Source organism: Ornithorhynchus anatinus, chromosome 20 (genome assembly GCF_004115215.2).
Source record: "Ornithorhynchus anatinus isolate Pmale09 chromosome 20, mOrnAna1.pri.v4, whole genome shotgun sequence".
NCBI lineage: Eukaryota > Metazoa > Chordata > Mammalia > Monotremata > Ornithorhynchidae > Ornithorhynchus > Ornithorhynchus anatinus.
The window spans coordinates 1,403,743-1,424,831 of record NC_041747.1 but is presented as its reverse complement, the minus strand read 5'-3'; the positions used below and the strand labels follow the sequence as shown (position 1 = coordinate 1,424,831).

At 56.5% G+C, this 21,089-nt stretch overlaps 1 protein-coding gene across 1 annotated transcript; it reads left to right on the top strand.

Moving 5' to 3' along the window:
* Positions 1-5,496: 5,496 nt before the first annotated feature.
* On the top strand, positions 5,497-19,751 carry AMER2 (APC membrane recruitment protein 2). The gene is made up of 3 exons (XM_029048526.2): positions 5,497-5,550; positions 5,713-5,763; positions 11,183-19,751. Exons 1-3 carry the CDS (start codon positions 5,497-5,499, stop codon positions 12,470-12,472), a joined length of 1,395 nt encoding a protein of 464 aa, XP_028904359.1. The 3' UTR covers positions 12,473-19,751.
* Positions 19,752-21,089: the final 1,338 nt, after the last annotated feature.

Sequence of the window (21,089 nt, the reverse complement as noted above, 5' to 3'; positions counted from 1 at the left end):
AATCAGGTTGTCCCACGTGAGGCTCAGAGTCTTCATCCCCATTTTACAGATGAGGGAACTGAGGCACAGAGAAGTGAAGTGACTTGCCCACAGTCACACAGCTGACAAGTGGCAGAGTCGGGATTGAGTAGGGAGTGAGTCGGGACGATGGGGAGGGGAGGAGGAGCAGCGGGAAAGGGAGGGCTCAGTCTGGGAAGGCTTCCTGGAGGAGATGAGCTCTCAGGAGGGCTTTGAAGAGGGGAAGAGAGTTAGTTTGGCGGAGGTGAGGAGGGAGGGCGTTCCAGGTCAGGGGTAGGACGTGGGCCAGGGGTCGACGGCGGGGACAGACGGGAACGAGGCCCAGTGAGGAGGTGAGAGGCAGAGGAGCGGAGAGTGCGGGCTGGGCTGGAGGAGGGGAGAAGGGAGGTGAGGTCGGAGCGGGCAAGGGGATGGACAGCTTTGAAGCCAAGAGTGAGGCGTTTTTGCTTCATGAGAGGTTTTTGAGGAGGGGATTGACATGCCCAGGGCATTTCCGCAGAAAGATAATCCGGGCAGCGGAGTGAAGTATAGACCGAGGCACCGGATTCAGTGCTCTGCACTCACTAGGCTCCCGTTAAGTGCTCTGCTCAGGGTAGGAGCCCAGTATAGCCCTCTGCCCACAGCAGGTGCCCAATAAATACAGCTATTGATTGCTGTTCAGTTTGCCCTGTCTCCACATGCCCCTAATCAGCGCCAGAGCAAGAACTGCCAAGCAGAGCTCTGTGCTTGCTTTGACATTCATGAAGCTCTTGGCACAGAGCGTAGCGCGGCCTGGTGCTGGGAATGCCCACAAGGACGGTGATTCAGACACAGTGCCTGGCACACGGGGAAATCGCGAGCCCGGGGCGGGGCTCGGAGGCTTAGACCGGCACACGGGGGAAGGGGAACGGGGTAAATTCAATAGAAAACAAGAACTCAGCCGGAGGAAAACAGGGTAGTCATCCATTGCTGCTCTTCCCGGCTCCAGGCAGGGCCGTCCCGGCTCCCCAAGGCTACATCGCCGCCTCCTCTCCAGCTGCGAGCCGGGTTTCGAGCTGCAGTGGTCGGAGATTGGGTCAGGGACACCGAGGCTGCCCAAGTGGGCCCGTGTCCCAAGTGACCAGCTAGGACGCTGGAAAATTGAACGGCCACTCTCCCTGGAGAAGCAGAGTGGCCCAGTGGAAAGAGCACGGGCCTGGGAGTCAGGGGACCTGGGTTCTGATCCTGTCTGCCGTGTGACCTCCGGCAAGTCACTTGACCTCTCGGTGCCTCTGTGACCTCATCTGTAAAATGGGGATTAAGACCGTAAGCGCTATGTGGGACAGGGATCGGGTCCGACCTGATCAGCTGAGATCTACCCCAGCTCTTAGTACGGTGCCCGGCACGTGGAAGAGCTTAACCAACACCATAAAAAAAATAAAATTGTGGTTTAAAGCCCTGATGCAGTAAGGCTTTCCTAGCAAACTCAGGTCACTTTGAGTGTCCTTACTGTTAAAAGACAGGCTTTTGTGTCCTCCGCTGATAGCACTGCCAATAAGTTATTTATAAAATACAATCGTGTTGTATTTAAGGTGCTTGCAACATACTGAGATAATCAGATGACACCCTGTCCCTGTCATTCATTCACTCATTCATTCAATCGTATTTATTGTGTGCTTACTGTGTGCAAAGCACTGTACTAAGCGCTAAGTACTAAGTTCAACAACAAACGGTCAAATTCCTGCCCACAATGAACTCAGAGTTCAGAGGGGGATGAATATAGAGGAGGCATTAATAAAAATAAACACCAGGGAGGGAGAGCTTGGATGGGGTCGTGGCCGGGGGGTGGAGGAGGCGTCGCGTAGCATCCGTCAGAGACTCTGCAAAGAACTTGGGGTTCAACTCCCTTCAGGGTATCGTCACGGGGTCGCCAGGTGACTAGTTCAAAGCCTCCATCCCCAAGTCTCGTTTTCTCCACCCGGAAAGGTCAACGTCTGCCTCCCGTTCCGCCCGAGTCTTTTGAATTAGTGTTTCAAGCGGCTTCTGGGTTTGATCCGGCCAATCAAAATCCCACCCTGATTTCTTCCTCCCTTACCAGATGATCAAGAGTTTTCTAGTCTGGACCCAGTGGACATTTGGGTCCTTTATTCCTACAAAGAAAGAAAATAAAATGCGGTTGAGTTTGCTTCTGTAGATTGGTCTGTACATTCCCGTTATTGGTTCGGCTTTGTAGCGTTGCTCATTTTATCCTTGCTCTTCCTCTGGCTTTCACTGTCTGGAATTCACTTTTGCCCATCTGTCTGCCCGTCTTTGAGTTTTGCCCGTTAAGTGGTGAGCTCCTGAGGACAGGGAGCCTGCATCCCTGGTGTCCTGCTACAGTGAGCGGGACAGAGAGCAGCTCTGGGAAGCGGGAGACCTGGGTGAACTGATTCTGGGTGAAGATTGCACTCGCACTCTGCCGCATGCTGCACCGGTGCAGCCCCACCTGTCCGCATGCGTCCCCATGCAGCCTCACACACCTTGCGGTCCCGGAGCCTGGGGTCTGTGTCCTCACAAGCCCCCATTAAGGAAATCTCCCTGTGTCCGTTGCGAGTGTTCACGGCCGTTCCTTCGGACCCCGCGGCGCTGCCCCCAGAGGGATGGGTGTGATCGGACGTGCCCCAATTCCTCATCGTTTCACCGCCCCCCCGGCCGAGCGGTGAAACTCACCTCCTAGCAGGACCGGCCCGTCCGACTTGGGCCTGACCTCGGGTCTCCCTCCACCCAGCTGGCCCTGAAAGCGTTAACCCGAGCCAAGCCAGCCATTGTACTTTGGGACAAAGTGGCCCATTCTGCCTTTCACTGAAACCAGACCCAGCTCATTCTCTCTTAACTCGAGGGTTCTTCACTTCACGTGTCCCTCTGCCTCTCCCCCCGACCCTCGCCCCCTCCCCTGCCCTCTCCGCCTCTCCCTCTCCCTTCCTCTCCGCTGCCGAAGGCCCCAACGCTGGCTTGAAACCAACACTGCCCTCACCTCCCAGGCCACGCTGTCCACGGAACACGCCGGTCCGGAGCCGCCGTTGTTGGGGGCTGGGTGAGCCCGGCCGGCTCTCTGCCCCCCCCGGGCCCTGGTCCGCACACCCCAACTCATCCGCCTCTCCCAGAGCCTTCCCGCTTAACCGGGGCTCGCCGGCTGGCATCGGGCGATGGGCCGGAGCTGGCCGGGAGGCCCGTGAAAGGGCTGCCAGTGGGCAGCCCTACTGGACCCAGCGTGGCACCGATGCTCAGGAGTCCCGTCCGTCCCCGCGCCCCCAAGTCCCAGCTCTGCTTCTGGCCTGCTGGGGGACCTCAGATGACTCAACTAACCTCTCTGGGCCTCAGCTTCCTCCTCTTTAAAGTGCAGATCGGATTCCTGTTCTCCCCTCCCGCCCATCTTAGACTGTGAGTCCCAGGTGAGACGGGAACTACTGTGTCTCACTTGCTCTTAACTCGTCAGTCACGATCCGTGACATTTAATGAGTGTTTACTGTGTGCAGAGCACTGCACTGAGAATTTGGGAGCCTACACTGCAACCGAGTTGGTAGACATGTTCCCTGCCCACCAGGAGCTTAGAGTCGAGAAGCAGTGTGGCTCAGTGGAAAGAGCCCGGGCTTGGGAGTCAGAGGTCATGGGTTCTAATCCCGGCTCCACCGCTTGTCAGCTGTGTGACTTTGGGCAAGTCACTTAACTTCTCTGGGCCTCAGTGACCTCATCTGCAAAATGGGGATGAAGACTGTGAGCCCCACGTGGGACGACCTGATCACCTTGTATCTCCCCCAGCGCTTAGAACAGTGCCTTGCACACAGTAAGTGCTTAACAAATACCAACATTATTATTATTATTATTAGAGGGACGGACATTGAAATTAATTACGGTTATGCACCTAAGTGCTGTGGGGTGAGGGTATTAAGCTTGTTGTGAACAGGCCACTTAGCTACCAACTCTTTTATATTATACTTTCCCAAGTGCTTAGCAGGGTGTTTGCTCCGCAGATCACAGGGGTTCAAAAAATAGGATCGATTGATTGAGGGTGGGGTACGAGGTGCTTAAACGGTCGATGCAAGGGCGTAGGCCCGCAGAAGGGAGAGGGAGGAGGGGAAATGAGGGCTTTGATCCATCTTAGCACTTAGCAAGGTGTTTGGCACCTAGTAAAATACATGAGATCAGATAGGGCTCCTGCCCCCTTCCAGAGCTCCCATCTGAGAAAGGAGGACAGATGCACGGAACAATGCGAGCAAGCCAGCTAGCGGACGGCTCACAACGAGGGATTAGAAATGCAACAGACCCAGATAGCAATGTTACAGTTAGCGGGAAAACAGCCTTGAGGTGGGAGCGGGCCGTGCTCTGCCACTCTGAGCTTAGAGAACAGTTTCCCAGGCCTCCCTGCCTTCCAAACGGTACGGAGCACTGAGCCAGGTCTGAGGGAGGGCAAAGAGGAAGCTCCATGCTGTTCTGGAGGCCCTGTAGCCCACTGTAGGGCTGGACGGCCGTCAGGAGCCCCGGGTTCTTGCCCTTGCTCTGCCACTGGCCTGCTGTGTGATGGGGGCCTCAGTTTCCTCCTCTGTAGAATGGGGATAAAGATCCCTGCCCTCGCTCCTCCAGACGGAGAGCCCCATAAGACGGTATCCGATCTGACGCTCTAGTCTCTACCCCAGTACCTGGCACGTAGTCACTACCGAATCAATGCAATGCCACCGTGTTTCCCACCCAGTCCTCCCCACTAGTGACCACGGGCACCGTTGTGATTTCAAGGGAACGGTCCAGCTGGCTCCAGTTTCCGCATTTCCCCAGGCTGGGCTCGGACATGGGATGAGAGGACTGGCTAGTCGATTTCATTCATTCAATAGTATTTATTCGATAGTATTTATTGAGCGCTTACTATGTGCAGAGCACTGTACTAAGCGCTTGGAATGGACAAATCGGTCACAGACAGACAGTCCCTGCCCTTTGACGGGCTTACGGTCTAATCGGGGGAGACAGACAGACAAAAACAATGGCAATAAATAGAATCAGGGCGGTGAACATCTCATTAAAACAATAGCAAATAAATAGAATCAAGGTGATGTACATCTCATTAACAAAATAAATAGGGTGATGAAAATATATACAGTTGAGCGGACGAGTACAGTGCTGAGGAGAGGGGGAGGAGCAGAGGGAAAAGGGGGAAAAGAAGGCTCAGCTGAGGAGAGGTGAAGGGGGTGGGTAGAGGGGGAGCAGAGGGAGCAGAGGGAAAAGGGGGAGCTCAGCCTGGGAAGGCTTCTTGGAGGAGGTGAGCTTTATTGAGCGCTTACTATGTGCAGAGCCCTTTACTAAGCCCTTGGAATGTACAATTCGGCAACAGATCGAGACAATCCCTGCTCATAGTCTAATCGGGGGAGAGGTAGCCAGCCCGGTGTACTTGAGGCCACCTGGTAGCCGACTCCTTCCCAGGACTCTGGTGCCACCCCAGCTGCTGGGATCCCAAAAAACCTCTTCCGGAGGGGAGGAAAAACACAGGTGGACATGGGGAGGGGGCTCGGGGGGGCGGTGGCTGGAAGGGACCCCGGTTGCTCCTGGGTGAGGGATTTTACCTGACACTTTGGAGGGTCCTCGTAGCCCCTGAAACATCACCCTCAGGTTGTGCTGGACAATCACTGGATCTCGTAACAGAGGCGGAAACACGATCCCATTTTTGCACAAGGTTTGATTAGGTTTCACGGTTTGCTTTCAATTTAGCAGGGCCTCTTCCCCGGCAAGGCCGATCCATTTAGGGAGGTGAGATACGGGAAGGTGAGATTTGCTTCTCTGGAAGGTCATATGAGGGGCCTTGGGGAGGACGGGGGGGGATTTTTATCTCCTGTCTCCCTCAGTAGAGTATCAAAAGCTCTTCCAGGGCAGGGATCATGACTTTCACTCCTCTTGTGACAGTCACTCCCCGCCCCACCCTGTAGGGAAGCAGCGTAGCCTAGGGGCCTGGGAGTCAGAAGGTCATGGGTTCTAATCCCGACTTCACTACTTGTCTGCCCTGTGACCTCGGACAAGTCACTTAACTTCCCTGCGCCTCCATTTCGTTATGGGTAGAGTGGGGTTTAAACTCTAATAATAATAATGATAAGGTTGGTATTTATTAAGAGCTTACTATGTGCCGAGCACTGTTCTAAGCGCTGGGGGAGATGCAGGGTAATCAGGTTGTCCCACATGAGGTTCACAGTCTTAATCCCCATTTTACAGATGAGGTAACTGAGGCACCAAGAAGTGAAGTGACTTGCCCAAAGTCACACAGCTGACAGGTGGTAAAGCAGGGATTAGAACCCATAACCTCTGACTCCTAAGCTCGTGCTCTTTCCACTGAGCCACGCTGCTTCTCTACTCCCTCTACTTAGTCTGGGAGCCCCATGTGGGATGGGGACTGTGTCCAGAGAGACCGTCTTGTATCTCCCTGAGCACTTTACACAGTAAGCACTTAACAAATGCTGTAATTATTGCTCTCCAAGCCCCCAGAACAGTGCTCTGCCCACCTTTGGCGTCCAACAGTGATAAGGTTGATGATGACGCTTTCTGTTAAGCGCTTACTACGTGCCAAGCTCTGTTCTAAGCGCTGGGCGTGATGCGAGGTAATGAGGTTGTCCCACGTGGGGCTCCCAGTCTTCATCCCCATTTTACAGATGAGGGAACTGAGGCACAGAGAAGTGGCTTGCCCAAAGTCACGCAGCTGGCAAGTGGCGGAGCTGGGATTCGAACCCACGACCTCTGACTCCCAAGCCCGGGTTCTCTCGACTAAACCACGCCGCACAACACCGTGGGACAGATCCCGCGTCTGATATGATTATCTCAACTCGACCCCCGTGACTGACACCTAGCTGAGTGCTCCGTCAATAATACCCTTATTATTATGATGACAGGCAGGGAGCTGAAGTGCGTCCAACTCAAGCCGTCCGTAGGAAAAGACGGCCCTCTCCACCCTCCGCCCTTCTTTCCTCCGGTGAAGAACGCATCCAAAACGTCCCTCTTCCCCATTCCCAGCTGCTCCGAGTCGGGGATTGACGCCGAGTGTCCGGAGCAGCCCCTCACTGCCGGACCGGTTGCAAGCAGGGTTAATCCGAACGGGAGCCGTCAAACGGGCCACCGGCGGGAGATAAAACCGTCCTTTAGGGCAACAGGTCTCCAGCACATCGGTCAGCCGTCACCATTCATTCAATAGTATTTATTGAGCGCTTACTATGTGCAGAGCACTGTTCTAAGCGCTTGGAATGTACAATTCGTCAACAGATAGAGACCATCCCTGCCCACTGACGGATTTACAGTCTAATCTGGGGAGCCGGACAAAAACAATAGCAATAAATAGAATCAAGGGGATGTACATCTCATTAACAAAATAAATAGGGTAATAAAAATATGTACGAATGAGCAGATGAGCACAGTGATGAGGGGAGGGGAAGGGGGAGGAGCAGAGGGAAAGGGGGGGAAAGGGGGCTTAGCTGAGGGGAGGTGAAGGGGGGAGCAGAGAGGCAGCAGAGGGAGCAGAGGGAAAAGGGGAAGCTCAGTCTGGGAAGGCCTCTTGGAGGAGGTGAGCTCTCAGTAGGAGCACACCGGTCAGCCGTCACCACTGTGTTCCCGGTGTGGGCGGCCCGTGGTTTGCGTCCAAACTCGGCCTTCGGGTTTGTTTTCGCTTGCATCGTTAGATGTGACCTGCTTGAGGGCTGGGAATGTACATCTTGTTTCTTCTGCTCTTTCTCAAGGGCTTAGGGCAGGGTTTTTTTTTTTCTTTTTTTCTTAAAGGGCATTTGTTAAGCGCTCACTCTGTGCCAGGCACCGTACTAAGTACTGGGGTAGATCCAAGCTAATCAGGTCGGACACAGTCCATGTCTCACCTGGGGCTCACCGTCTCAATCCCCATTTTACAGGTGAGGTAAGTGAGGCGCAGAGAATTCGAGGGACTTGCCCAAGGTCACGTAGCAGACAAGTGGCGGAACGGGGATTTGAACCCTGGTCCTCCTGATCCCAAGGCCCAGGCTCTATCCACTAGGGAACACTGCTTCTCTGCATCCACTAGGTGCTCAGTAAATACCACCGATTGCCTCTGATCTCTGGCCCACTGGAGAGGCATGTCCTGGAAGGCATAAACCCATAAGAACACTCCCATAGAGGTGGTAGACACGTTCCCTGCCCACGAGGAGCGTACATTCATTCATTCATTCATTCAATCGTATTTATTGAGCGCTTACTGAGTGCAGAGCACTGTACTAAGCGCTCGGAAAGTGCAATTCGGCAACAGATACAGAGACGATCCCTACCCAACAACGGGCTCACAGTCTAGACGACAGCCTAGGTGCCTCACTCGCTTACCTAAAGTTCCAGTTCTTCCGTGTCTAGAACGGGGCAGCGATTCTGACTCCTCAAACCATCGACCTCCAACCTGGGTGGGGCCGAAAAACCATCCAAGCCCAGGAAGCTAAGACGACATTTCTCCTGTCCTTCCCCTCTCCAAATCGGGCTCCTGCAGCGACTAGTCAACCGTCGGTACAGCCGTGTCAGGGTGGCCTACTCCTTTCGGAACAGGAGCAAATCTGAATTGAACGGAGGAAGCCGCCTTTCTAATGAGGAGATTTACAGTTGATTCTATGGGCTCCCCACAGCAGGACGGAATTGATCTAAGGATGAAAAGTCCCCACATCCTGCGGGGTTTTCTTAGCTCCCACCTTTGTGTTTGCTCTTTGTCCTGACTAAAGTGCTCACGCAAGACGCGGGCAGAAAAATCTCGGCCGGCCCGGAAGCGGAGAACAAATGGGCAGGCAAAATTGCCCCCATTTCGAAGACTTGAAAGAAGGAAGCAGGGTATCACTGGATGAATGTTGAAGCCATTACAATGCTTCTCCCTTGGCTTTCTCCATCCTTTTTCCTTTTCGAGCCTCCTTCGGGGCCCACGGGGACAGAATGCTAAGCTCGGGACCGACAAGCAAGTGGGCCCGTCCTTCTCCCCCCAGATCCGTTGGCCGTTTGCATTGCTGAAATAAGGATTTCGCCTTGCTAATAGATCATCCCTTAATGCCCTCCCTCCCACCTTCTTCCCTCCCCTCCGCCCCCATCCTGTCCCCTCCGTGCCAAAAGAAGGAAGAACTCTCTCCACCCCCTCTGGAGGAGAGGTGACTTGGAAAAGTCTTTAGGAGTGGGGCAGGATCCCCAGTTCAGTGCTCCATTTCCCTCCCCGACCCCCAACCTCAGTGCTCCATCTCCCCCATCTCAGTGCTCTGGCTCTCCCGGGCTCAGGGCTTCAACTCTCCCAATTCTAGAGCTCAGCAAATCCCCTCATTATTATTACTATTCCTGCAGCGGTAGAGGGGGCTGAGGGTGATGACTAGTGCTTGGCACCTAGTAAGCGCTCAACAAATCCCCCCCTGATTATTATTCCTGCGGCGGTAATCGAGGGCACCTAGTAAGTGCTCAACCAACCCTTGCCACCCCACCCCCGGTTATGATCACATCACTGTAGCGGTGGGGGAGGGGGGCCTAGGTGCGGAGGGGGCGTTTAATAATAATGTTGGTATTTGTTAAGCGCTTACTATGTGCAGAGCAGTGTTCTAAGCGCTGGGGCAGAGACAGGATCATCAGGTTGGCCCACGTGGGGCTCACAGTTAATCCCCATTTTACAGATGAGGGAACTGAGGCCCAGAGAAGTGAAGTGACTTGCCCACAGTCACACAGCTGACAAGGGGCAGAGCCGGGATTCGAACCCATGAACTCTGACTCCCAAGCCCGGGCTCTTTCCACTGAGCCACGCTGCTTAGGAAGTAGGCTGATCCCGCTGTCTGGGGGCAGGGGGTGGGGGGATCAAGTGCTCAATAAATACTACTGAATGAATGAATGAATGAATGAATTAATGAGGAGGAGGAGGATGGTGATGGACCATGGAGGGGTCCAGCGCTCAATAAATACTATTAAATGAATGATGAGAAGGAGGATGGTGATGGACCGTGGCGGGGTCTGGTGCTCAATAAATGATATTGAATGAATGAACGAGGAGGAGGAGGAGGAGGAGGAGGAAAAGGAGGAGGAGGAGGATGGTGATGGACCGTGATGGGATCCGGCGCTCAATAAATACTATTGAATGAATGAATGAGGAGGAGGAGGAGGAGGAGAAGGAGGAAAAGGAGGAGGAGGAGGAGGAGGAGGAGGAGGAGGAGGATGGTGATGGACCGTGGAGGGGTCCAGCGCTCAATAAATACTATTGAAAGAATGAATGAGGAGGAGGAGGAAGGTGATGGACCGTGGCGGGGACCGGCGCTCGGTAAATACTACTGAATGAATGAATGAGGAGGAGGATGGTGATGGACCATGGAAAGGTCCGGCGCTCAATAAATACTACTGAGGGAATGAATGAGGAGGAGGAGGATGGCGATGGACCGTGGAGGGGAACCGGCGCTCAATAAACACTCCTGAATGAATGTGGAGGAGGAGGAGGAGGAGGAGGATGGTGATGGAGCGCGGCGGGGTGCGGCGGGCGGCGGCGCCGAGGGGCCGCTCCCGGTTGCCATGGCGACGAGGCGGAGCGGAGGGGGCGGGGCGGCGGGAGCAGGGGGAGGAGGGGGCGGAGGAGGAGGAGGAGGAGGAGGAGGGCCCGGCAGGCCCGGATGGAGCAGTGGGGGTCCGGGCAGCGGAGCGGGAGGCGATGGAGGGGGCGGCGGGGCCGGGGAGCAGGACGGCGGCCTTCCCCTTCTTCGGAAGGCGAAGGCGGCGGCGGGAGCGGGAGCGGGAGCGGGAGCGGGAGCGGGGGCCGGGCCGGTCCTCGAGGCCCCCGCCGCCCCCCGGCCCCGGCCCCGGCCCGGAGAGGAGCCCCCCGCCCGCCCCGCCCGCCCCCGGCCCCGGCCCCGGCTCCGGCTCCAGCTCCGCCGCCGGGGGCCCGGGAGAGGCCTGGGGGGGCTGGGGGGGCCGCTCCCGCGGCTTCTTCTCCCTCCTGCTGCGGCGGGGGGGCCCCGCCGCCGCGCCCCCCGGGGAGCCCCCCGCCCCCGCCTTGGGGAGACAAAAGAGGGGCCTGAGGGCCGTGCTGGGCGCTCTGCGCTGGCCCCGCCGGCCCAAGGACCGGCCGGGGGACCGGACCCCCCGGGCCCCCGCACCCCCGGACGACGACGACGACGACGACGACGACGAGGAGCCCCCCGGGGGTCCCCGGCCCGGCCCCCCCACCGCCCCCGCCGGCCACGGCCCCCCGGAGATCCCGGAGGCCGGCGCGGAGGAGGAGGAGGAGAGGGAGCGGGCGGAGGAGGCCGCCCCGACGGCGGAGGCCCCCCCGCGGCCCCGGCCCCCCGGGGGTCCCGACCGTCCGGCCGCCGCCGGCGACCCCCCGTCCGAGCCGTCCCTGGACCGCATCTGCCTCCTCCTGGCCGACGTCGCCTCCCTGAAGAGCTTCGACTCCCTGACCGGCTGCGGGGACATCACCGCCGACCCGGAGGACGAGGCCGGGCCCCCCGGGGCCCCCGGGGCCCCCGGAGCCCCCGGAGCCCCCGGGCCCGACCGGGCCAGGCCGGCCCCCTCCCCCAAGAAGCCCAAGGCGCCGGCCTTCCAGGGAGGCGGAGAGGGCCTGGCCACCCCCGACGGCCGACAGATGCCCCGGACCCCCGGGACTCGCGGGGCGGGAAAGGGGGATGCGGACAGACCCCCGGACGGGCCGCGGGACGGGGCACGGGACGGGGCGCCGGACAGCGCGCCGGACAGAGCGCCGGAAAGGGCACGGGACGGGCCGCCGGACGGGCCGCCGGACAGGGCCCCGGACAGAGTGCCGGACGCAGCCCCGGACGCTGCCCCGGATGGAGCCCAGGATGGAGCCCCGGACGGATCCCTGGATAAAGCGTCGGACAGACCCCCGGAGAGACCGTCGGACGGACCCCCGGAGAGACCGCCGGACGGACCCCCGGAGAGAGCGCCGGACGGAGCCCCGGCCAGAGCCCCGGCCGTCGGGGCCCGGGAGGGCTCGGCGGCCGCCCGCCCGCGGCTCCACCGGATCCCCATCCCCGTCCCCCACAAGGAGGACCCCGCGGACAGGGAGAAGGAGCCGCAGGAGGGGGTCCCCAACAGCGACGAGGGCTACTGGGACTCCACCACCCCGGGCCCCGAGGAGGACGGCGCCCACCGCCTGCAGAAGGAGGGCCTCCCCAGAGACAGCTGCAGCGGCGACGCCCTGTACGACCTCTACGCCGACCCCGACGCGGCCCCCGACCCGGAGGCCCCCGGCGGCGGGCCGCGCTCCAAGCCGGCGTCCCCCGGCCCGGTGACCGGTTCCCTCAAGACCCCCGGCGGCGCCCTCAAGGACTCCAAGATCCCCATCAGCGTCAAGCACCTCCCCGCCGGCCACCACGTGGGCCACCACCTGCCGCCCAGGAGCGAAGCCCCCAGAACCAAAATCCCCGTCTCCAAAGTGTTGGTCCGGCGGGTCAGCCACCGGGGCTTGGTGGGGACCGCGCTCAGACCGGCCACAGCTTGCCACGACAGTGCCAAGAAGCTGTGACAGCCTTGGGCCCAGAAGGGTAGCGTCCTGGGTAGCCATGGTCCCCTCCGCCCTGCGCCCTGCTCGCCAGATCCCGCTCTCCGGGAGGGTGGAACCCCCCCCCCCCACCACCACACACATACACACACGTGTGTGTACACACACATGCGCGCACACACACGTATCGGGGGTCGGCCCCCGTGGAGAGGGAGGCGGGTCGGAGAGGCGGGGAAGCTGCACCCCCCCCCCCCCCGCCCCTCCAGGGAAGAAGCAGTGGGTTCTTTTAAAAGCCTTTTAAAAAGAATCTTTTTATCTGTTTTTCAAGCACTAACCTTGCCCGCCCCTTCCCCACACCAGCCTTTGCAGAATTGGGACATTTTCCACCCCCTCGGCCTCCGGAGCTTCTGCCCGGACTGTCCGATGCTGTCATCGACGGTCTTCCCTGGGTGGGGGCGGTCTTCTGTATTCCTGCCCCCAAGACCTCGCTGCAGGACCCTTTGAGTCCTTATTTATTTTATTTTCCTGAAAAATGACCCCTTGGCCTACTACTTTAGAAATAAATCCTCCCCCCCACCCCCACCCCGTTGTGAAAGAATCCGGGTATTTACGGACCACGCAGACAGAAGCGAGCCGTGAGTGAGAGGTCCAGGTCACTCTGCGGGCCGACTGGCCCCGACGGGCGTTCTTGGGCGGGGAAATGGCTCAGTTCCGCTAGTTGGGGTGCCGGAGAAATGAGGGCAGACCCCGTGCGTGGGTGGGTGGGCCCTGGGCACAGTCTTGGCTCTCAGTGTCCTTTTTGAGGCGGAATCGGGGTCAGGGAACGGGTCTCACAGAACACCACCACCCAGCCAGCCTTCGTCCCTCACGGCCCTCTGGTCGTGGAGACCGATGCGTTCTTACGGTTTTACTGGGTGCTTTACCTGGTCTTCAACCAGCCAGGAATCTGGATTTTCAGGGTTGGTTTTTAGAGCGAGATCAAGTGATGATCCATCAGCTGGGGGTGGAGGGGGGCCTCCTCTGTTCTTAATATACCGGAGCAAAAGTCTTTCCACGCTACTGGAGCTCTTTTCTGCGATCAAAAGCCCAGTGGGCCGAGGCCTTGCCGGATGAAGGGTCTCGCGTTTTTACTTTCAAACTCCTCCTTCCCAAGGGGCGTAATATGGGCCGGCTCCGCTCAGCGGGAGGAAAGCGAGGGGAAGAAAACGGGAATGTGTGGCTCTTTATGTCTAGTTTGGTTTTCAGTTTAATGACCTTTTGACCCCAAAAGGTATCAAAAATATACAACTGACTGATTGGGGTATTCTGGATGCTTTGGTGGATAATTTTCCCGCCCCGCAGAAAAGCGGCTCCTGAAACTGTGCACTGTCCATCTCTTTAGACACCTCCCCCCCCCCACCCCCCAAAAATAAAATCAATTCTCAAGTTTCGTGTAATGGGTGGGCCTGCATACTTGGTACGCTAGACTCGACAGACCTCTGGGATGCCGTGGAGAGAAAATGAGTAATATACATACAGTGCCTATATAGAGAGAAACATTAAGGTCGAAATACACCGTTTATACCTAGATTAGGTATCGGTGTGGGGAGGTTAGAATTTCTGAAGGGAGCTGTTTCGGGGACTAGGGAGATTAGAATTGCTCTTTCGAATCGTAAAAACCAAACTGAGGTAATCGCGTCGTTATCAACCCCCACTTACCTGAGCGATGGCTCTAACGTTCCACAGACTTTCGCTCCGGTTTTCAGATGTACGAGCCGAAAGAATTGCCGTTTTAAGTGCGTGAAGACCGGTTTTGGTAAAACGGAGGCTGGAACCGGGAGATTTATTTTGGCTGAAGGGTATGCAGCGTTGGGCCTGAAGGGAGGTGCTCTCATCCTTTCTCATCTTGGAGGCCTCTTGGGAGGAGAAGGGCTCTTTCCTGACTTGGTCCTTTAGAGACCCAAGCTCGGGTTCTATGGCTTGATCTCAGATCCTTAGTGTCACCTCCAACTGATGTTTCACCTTCACAGGGCTAACTTAATCGTTAGACCCTGTCTGGGTTCTTACTAAACTCCCTGTGACTGCTGCGAGCTCCGGGTAGGGCAGGGACTGATGCGCTGGCTCTACCCCGGGGCTTAGCGCGGGACTTAGGGAGAGCGCTGATTCAATGCCATTAAAAAAGAAAAGACAACATGGCCCCACTCCCGGTTGCGCCTCTGCAAGTGGAGCTAGAGCCCCCGGCAATCGATCGCCGTGCGGGGTAGGTGCCGGGAGCTGAGCTGAGCTCACCGCGTGGCTCGGTGCCCGTCGGCTCACGGTGTCGTCTGCGCGGGCAGTGGGGCTGACCGCCCACGGGGAACCGTTCTGGCCACCAAGTCCTCCCCGGAGCGTCCTCAAACCCTCTTATCTCTGCCTGCCGACGCACGGCCAGGCACCGAGCAAAGGAGGAACGAGCCCGGTGCTTTGCTGAATAAACTTCCTGAAGCGTGAGGGCATTCGATTTGAATGGAGAAAGGGGAACTGGATTTGACCCGACGGTGCTGGTGACTTCTGGAATGGACAGAACGAGTGCTCCCTTAGGTGACTGTCCAAACCAGGGGAAGCTAACGGATCCCAACGGTTGAACGGTGGGTCTTTATTGCTTCCTGATCTATCTGTTCCTGAGCAAGGACCACACCCCCTTCAGTTAGAGGATCCAGAAATGCTTCATTCAACCGTCAGAGGACAGGTTGCAAAGGAGAGAGGCCCGGGGAACACGAACTTGGGGAGAGAGAGTGGATGTTGCTAAGGATGAGCTGAGCGCCGGTAGTAACCGGGAGTAACAGAAAGTGCCCAGAGAAGCAAGTGTTGATGTACACAACTTGTAAGGCAGCCGTCCGTCCGCCTCCGTCCGTGTCCTCAGTCGCCAAGCATAACCATTTGCCAATCCGCCTTGGGGCTCATTTCAAGAGCGAAGAAAAGCACCATGGAGGAGCTTTTTGTATTCATCTCGCTTGACCTGAATAAGAATAAGCAAGGCTGTTAAGTTGTCTTCCCTTCTTCCCTTCTCCTTGCTCTCTCTGATGGTCTCCCTAAACTCTACTCATTTTTTATCCTCTGCTGGTGAGTTGTACTGGAACTAATTGCTCCCAGCAAGTAGGTCAAATGATCAGTGGCTTCTGCCGCGCCTGAACTGAGTGGCTCTTGAGGATCGTGCCTACCGACTCGCTCTGTCGTATTCTCCCGGGTGCCTCGAACAGTGCTCTGCACACCGTATGGACTCGACCGATTCAACTGCTAGATCAATGGAGGAGGTGAGAGCATCTGCCTCGTCTTTCATCCTAGAAGTCATCTCTGGTTCTGTCCCACCTCAAACTCAGCCACTTCTTCCTTTTTGTGGGTTCTTTCTTCCATTCTAGGGAATCCCCGGGTGCGACCGGGGTTGTGTCTCTTATATTTGTACCTGCCCCAGTGCTTCGCATAGTGCTTGGCCCATCGTAAGTGCTTGGGAGATACTGCGACTGAGTAGCCCTGACCATCTCTGATAGATCGTAAACTCCCAAAAGGAGGGGATCGTGTCTACCGGCTCTGTTGTACTCAGTCTCCTAAGCACTTGCCCCGTGCTAAGCCCACAGTAGGTGCTCAATCAATGTTACAGATAGATAGATGGGCCACTCTTGCTAGACTGTAAATTTCTTGAGGGCAGGGGTCATGTCTTCTAGTTTTACTGTATTCTCCCAAACCCTCCGTACAGTGCTCTGCATGCGATAAGCATTCAGTCAGTACCACTGGTTGATCTCTGCGGGAGAAAGTCTCCCCAAAATGTTCACATATGGATGGGGGAGGGGGTGGTAACCCCAAATTCACTTTTGGAACCACTTGTTAGCCAGGAAGGTGGCCAGCTTTCCCGGGAGTTCAGTTAGGATGCTCCGCTCGCGTTTACTAGGAGGTTGAGCCCGACGACTCGTTTCAGATGTGGGGGCCCAGAATTCTTCTCAAATGGCGAGGCTGGTCGGGGTTTGTATTCTCCAGTTAGGAAACAATTTGAAAGCCATATTTATCCTAGGCTTTTTCACCTTCAAAGGGAATATGTTTTATCACTGCAAAATAGCATCATGGGTCCAAGAAACTTCCCAGAGATGCAAACAATATATTTCTCCACAGATCATCTCCCTCAAAGGGGCTGGACCGTACTCTGGGACTAGAAATCGGGTGACCCGCTCAATCTGCTCCCATTTTGAATCCCAAATCCTGCCGGTTTGCTGAATGCAAAATGTGGAGTAGACTTTGGTTGTACTGAATCCAGAAGGACGAGGAGTAGTCCTCGTAGGTATCCAAGTCCCCAAACGTTGTGAAGACTTTCCTTTAAACTCTGAACTGTTCAACGTTCTCCTCAAGGGGAGAGATGGCCCCTTGGCAGTCCCCGGGCCTCACCTGCCCTTTCAAGTCAGTCTCGAGAAACCTCTCCTTCTGACTCTGGAATATCTACATCGTGTTTCTCGTTCTACTTTTCTACCCTGAATCCAGAAGACCTCCACTTTCCTCCCTCGAGCACGAGGGGCTGGGCTTGATGATTCCGTTTCGTCTTCCACGTGGCTTGTAGCTGGCATCTGCCCGTCCTTCAACTGCAAGGAGAGGGGCCCATTTCGGAGGAAGGGCCCTAGGTGTTAGAGTCCACCCCCGGGCAGGAGGCCGTTCTTTCCCTTGCAGAGGAAAGACCTGCCCGGCCCCGAGTCTGGAGAAACCCAAGGCCGACTGGACGACTCTATTTCTGAGGCCAGGCTATTTTAACCCACTGCTGCCATGTCGGTGCCTCTTCCTATGGGTCAGAAGAAGGAAGCGCTCCATCCCACACGTCCTTTTACACCCCCTGTTTCCAACGGCACCCTTAGAGAACCACGTTCGGTGTGACCAAACTCAACCCCCTCCTTGGCCGTCACCTGAAATCTCATGGTTTTTGTTTATGTTTCTCTCCCCTTTTCCTTCGGCCTATTTCCCTGAGTCCGTCAGCCTGGGAATCTCTGTCCTGATCTTAATTGTTAATGGCAGGGTGAAATAGCCACAGGGGAACTGGGTAAACTGTTTCAGGGTGCTTTGGCGAGTTACCCTCACCCCGAGAGGAAGAGTTAACCCAAGGTCCCCAGAGCTGAAAACTGCTTCTGTGATGCGGGGTACCGTGTCCCGGAGCCCTCAACAAAGAATCCGTTTTTCTTTAGCGAAGGAACACAGAGTCTCATTCCTTCTAACTCAGTCGATCAATCGGTCAATCCACGGAGTTGATGAGCAGCCTCAGAACGCAAGAGGGTCAGTAGACGGGATCCCTGCCTGCAGGGTGTTTACTGTCTGAGTCTCCTTTATACTTCAAGCTGAACGCGGCCCATCTGGATAGGCCCTTTCTCGTTGCCATGGCAAAATTCTTTCCCGTTAGAAATTCTTCAGTCATTCGAAACATGCCTTCTCTTTGCTTTTCCACCCTGACAGACCACCCCCAGGCTTGCCCGGCCCCCGGGGGACTCGGACTCATCAAGAGTGCTCTCCCTCGGGGAGCTCGCCCTTGTGAAAGCGCTGTGTGCGGTTGGACTTCTGACCCAGGTCTTGGACTCCCTGCCACCTGGCTTTCTTTGCCCGATGTGCCTTAGCCCAGCAGTCTGACTTGCCCTGTTGGAAGTGGCTGAGAAAACGGACTGTGGTCTCTGAGGGTAGAAACCCAGCTAGGTTTCTCTGCTTCAGAGTCCCCACGAGATGGCCGGCTGGCAGGTCTCGCCACCCTGTGTTCTCCCGGGGCGACCGTCTCCTGGAGGGATTGCGGTTTGAGGGGGGCGTCGATCAGCTGGGCCAGATAACAATCCCTTGTGTCGGTGCAGACCTTGTATTTCTCCAAAGCCCTTTTCCATCAGTGAACTAATTTCATCCTCACAACAATCTTGTGAGGGAGGGAGAGGCAGGCATTCGAATCCCCATTTTATGGAGGAGAAAAGTGAAGCCTAAAGAGGTTAGAGTCTCACCTGAGGTCACCCACCAGGCCCGGGGCAGGCCCGGGACTAGCTCTGTGCTCTTCCCCACCCAGGCCGCTTGGCCGTCCGTCTTGTGACTAGCTCCCCGAATGGTGTGGCGGTTTCCCGAGGTGAAAAGGTAGAAGGATGGGCGTGCCCTGCAGAAGGCCATCCGGGGGAGAGAGAGATGCTTCCCCTCGGGGCTGGCCCAGAACCGCAGATGGACGTCCCAGGGTCTCTGACTGGACCTGTCTGCCTGCCGGGAGCCCCGGCCGGAAGGCGGGAAACGTTTCCAACCGGCCGCAGGCGCGGTGGACGGACCCTTCGACTCCACCACAGACCTGCCGGGCCAGGCGTGTCGGAGGTAGCTCTGAGAGGGCAAGGTGGCAGGCGAGGGAAGTGGCTTACGCCAGGCTGGCGGGTTACCTAGCCGCTCCACGCAGGGATTATTTTAACCTTCGACTCTGGTCCGTATTCCATAGCTGGCTGCCCTAGGAGGTGGGGGCTGTGGCCTGGAGGAGTGGCACGGACACGCCCCCGCCACCGTTGCTTCTGACACCTTGTGGGGTTCTAGCTGGTTATCAGCAGCGGCCCCAGCGCTTAGCCCAAGGCACTTACTAAACGCCATCCTGGAAATTCTTGTCCAGACAGATGCCCGCGGTGGACAAGCGCTCTCTCCAACTCCCCGACAGCCTCCCCTGCCACACTGCTGGGGGATGACCTGCGTCCTGGTACAGTTGAGGGTCTTCGTTTTGTGCCATCTCTCTGCAACCCAATGGGGCTACCCCTCACCTGTAGCCCCCCGAAGGTCGGCCAGAAGTGCCACTCCTCTCTCAGTTCTACCGCCAGGCCAGCGCCTCAGTCACCAACCATGGACTGACGCTATTTTGGGGCGGAGAAAGTAAATGCTCACTAGAGCCCAGAGGTTATTTTTATAATTGACGGTTAGACCTCCCCCCGCGAGCCCCCTCCCACCTCGACCAGCTCAGAAAAATGACTCTGAGAATTCCCACCTTGTACATTTTTGAGACTTGTTTAAAAAGGATAATAAAGAGCAATAGGCGTTTTACCCCCCCAACCCACTTTGAAGAGGGTGGACTGATTAATTTTATATTTTTAAACCTGTAAATATTTTATTTTGGGTACTCTGTATATTTATTGACCTAACCTCGTTGTGTACTGACGTTCCACCGTGCGTTGTGCTGTTTTTGATAGCCAGCCTTTTAGGGAGGGTAAACAGCTTGGACTAACAGCCTTTCTTCTATCCCTCCGACCTCGTAACTTGAAAATGCACTGCTGTCATTTTCTGGCTCGTGATTAAGACTGCCAATAAATTCAGCTGTCACTCAATATCCCGCTTCCTGTTTCCTATGACCAGCGTCGATGTCAGAACGAGCTCCCCAACCTCCCCTAGAACCGTGCTTTTAGAGAACCCAGCGGGACACGCTGCTCCCAAATGCCCGTGACGTGGCCTCCAACCCCACAGTTGACGGTATCGATAGGGTATCTACTATGTGCAGAGTAATATACTGGGCACCTACTGGCACAAACTACTATGCTTCGTGCCTACGAGGTGTAGAGCATTGTACTGAGCACTACTGTGTGCAGAACACTGCACTGAGCACTACTCGTGGCTCAGTGGAAAGAGCTCGGGCTTGGGAGTCAGAGGTCATGGCTTCGAATCCCGGCTCTGCCACTTGTCAGCTGGGTGACTGTGGGCAAGTCACTTCACTTCTCTGGGCCTCAGTGACCTCATCTGGAAAATGGGGACTAAGACTGTGAGCTCCACGTGGGACAACCTGATTACCCTGTATCTACCCCAGCGCTTAGAACAGTGCTCTGCACATAGTAAGCGCTTAAAAAATACCAACATTATTATTATTACTCTGCATGGAGCACTGCACTGATGCTGCTCTGTGCAGAGCACTGTACGAAGCCCTACTGCCCTCTCACGCTGGGCAGGGAATCGGGCTGCTCAGGAGCGGAAGGGAGCTCCTACTGTGCCTCTCCTCGTCGATGGTATTCATCGAGCGCCTACTACGTGCGGAGCACTGGGCGAAGCGCTCGGGAGCCCACACTACAACAGAGTAGGCCGACCCATTCTTCGCCCACCTTTCTGCTGCTCTTTACGGGGAAGGTCCGTCTCTCTGAGTAGGAGGGAATGTGCGTTTCTATCAATCAATCAATGGTACTGATTGAACGCTTACTGTGTGCAGAGCAGCAGAGTGCGTTCTTACCTCTTTGTCTCTCACTCGTCTTTCTTTCGGCCTCACCAGCGTTTCTGCATCTCAGCAGTGTCCAGGTGGGGTCCGTCTGTGGTTGCGCTCTGTCTTTCTGTCTTTCTGTCTCAGGCGCAAGCCCTGTTAACTGTGATTTGAGCTGCTGCTAAAGGGTGGTATGGCTTGGTGGGGGTGTGTGTGGGGGGTGTGTGTGTGCCTATGTGTGTGTGGTGCATGCACTTGTGCATTTTTCTATCAGAACACATGAAACGTGAGCTTCGTGGGGATAAACGTTTTGAAGTTTGTTGGGTTTTTTCCATCAAGGTCTTCCCCCACCACCGCCACTGTGCAGCGGTCCATGAGACAGGCTGCAGGAAATGTGGAGAGGGGCTTTTGTCCTTTTCTTTTCATTACCAGAGCTGCAGGACAGCGGGAGCACGAAGATGAACAAATCCTCCAGCCTCCACCCAC